Here is a 681-nt window from a genome sequence, read left to right as displayed (position 1 = left end):
TTTTTCATACTGTTATCTGATTTTTTGAATTTTTTGGTAAGTGAATTTTTTCATCCTGATTTTTAAGCAATATTTGTTTGTAATTATGTTAATTTCTTTTTCAGATGGAACGACGACATTCATTTTCTGTTCAATCAGGTTTGTAATTTTTATTATTCGGATTTAATTATTTATTATTATTTTTTTGATTTTAGATTTTGAAGACGAAATGAATAATAGTAATAATAATAATAATATTCAGCCAGATTGTTGTACATTAGAATCCGATATAAGTGATGCAGATGAGATGATGCTTGATGATGAAAGACAACAAACAAACAATAGCAAATCGTTTGCAATGTCGAAATCAAATCCAACACCAACGTCGCCTGAGAATGTGATGGAAGAAAGATTGATACAGTTGATGAATATTGGCAACAACGGTTCTTCGATCAACGCTACGGCCACGGGTGCGGTCGAGGCCCAGTTGATCGAATATCGCGGTCAGAAGGTGGCCGCTTTTCGCACCGACATGGGCACGTTGATCTGCTTACCCCAAGCTTACGAACTGTTTTTGAAGCATTTGGTCGGCGGCTTGCACACCGTCTATACCAAACTCAAGCGCCTGGATGTCACCCCGATCGTATGCAACGTGGAACAAGTACGCGCGCTCAGATCCATCGGAGCCATACAGCCCGGCGT

The 681-nt window shown here is 38.9% G+C and overlaps 1 protein-coding gene across 1 annotated transcript; it reads left to right on the top strand.

Annotated features, from left to right (window-relative positions):
• Nucleotides 1-208: 208 nt before the first annotated feature.
• On the top strand, nucleotides 209-681 carry Tsp_14551 (dachshund protein; the record flags this gene model as incomplete). The annotated part of the gene is made up of 1 exon (XM_003368599.1): nucleotides 209-681. A coding segment is annotated over exon 1 (473 nt), but the record flags the coding sequence as incomplete, so codon positions are not given.

Source organism: Trichinella spiralis (assembly GCF_000181795.1).
Source record: "Trichinella spiralis strain ISS 195 chromosome Unknown Scfld2194, whole genome shotgun sequence".
NCBI classification, from domain to species: domain Eukaryota; kingdom Metazoa; phylum Nematoda; class Enoplea; order Trichinellida; family Trichinellidae; genus Trichinella; species Trichinella spiralis.
This window is presented reverse-complemented; position numbering and strand designations above follow the sequence as displayed.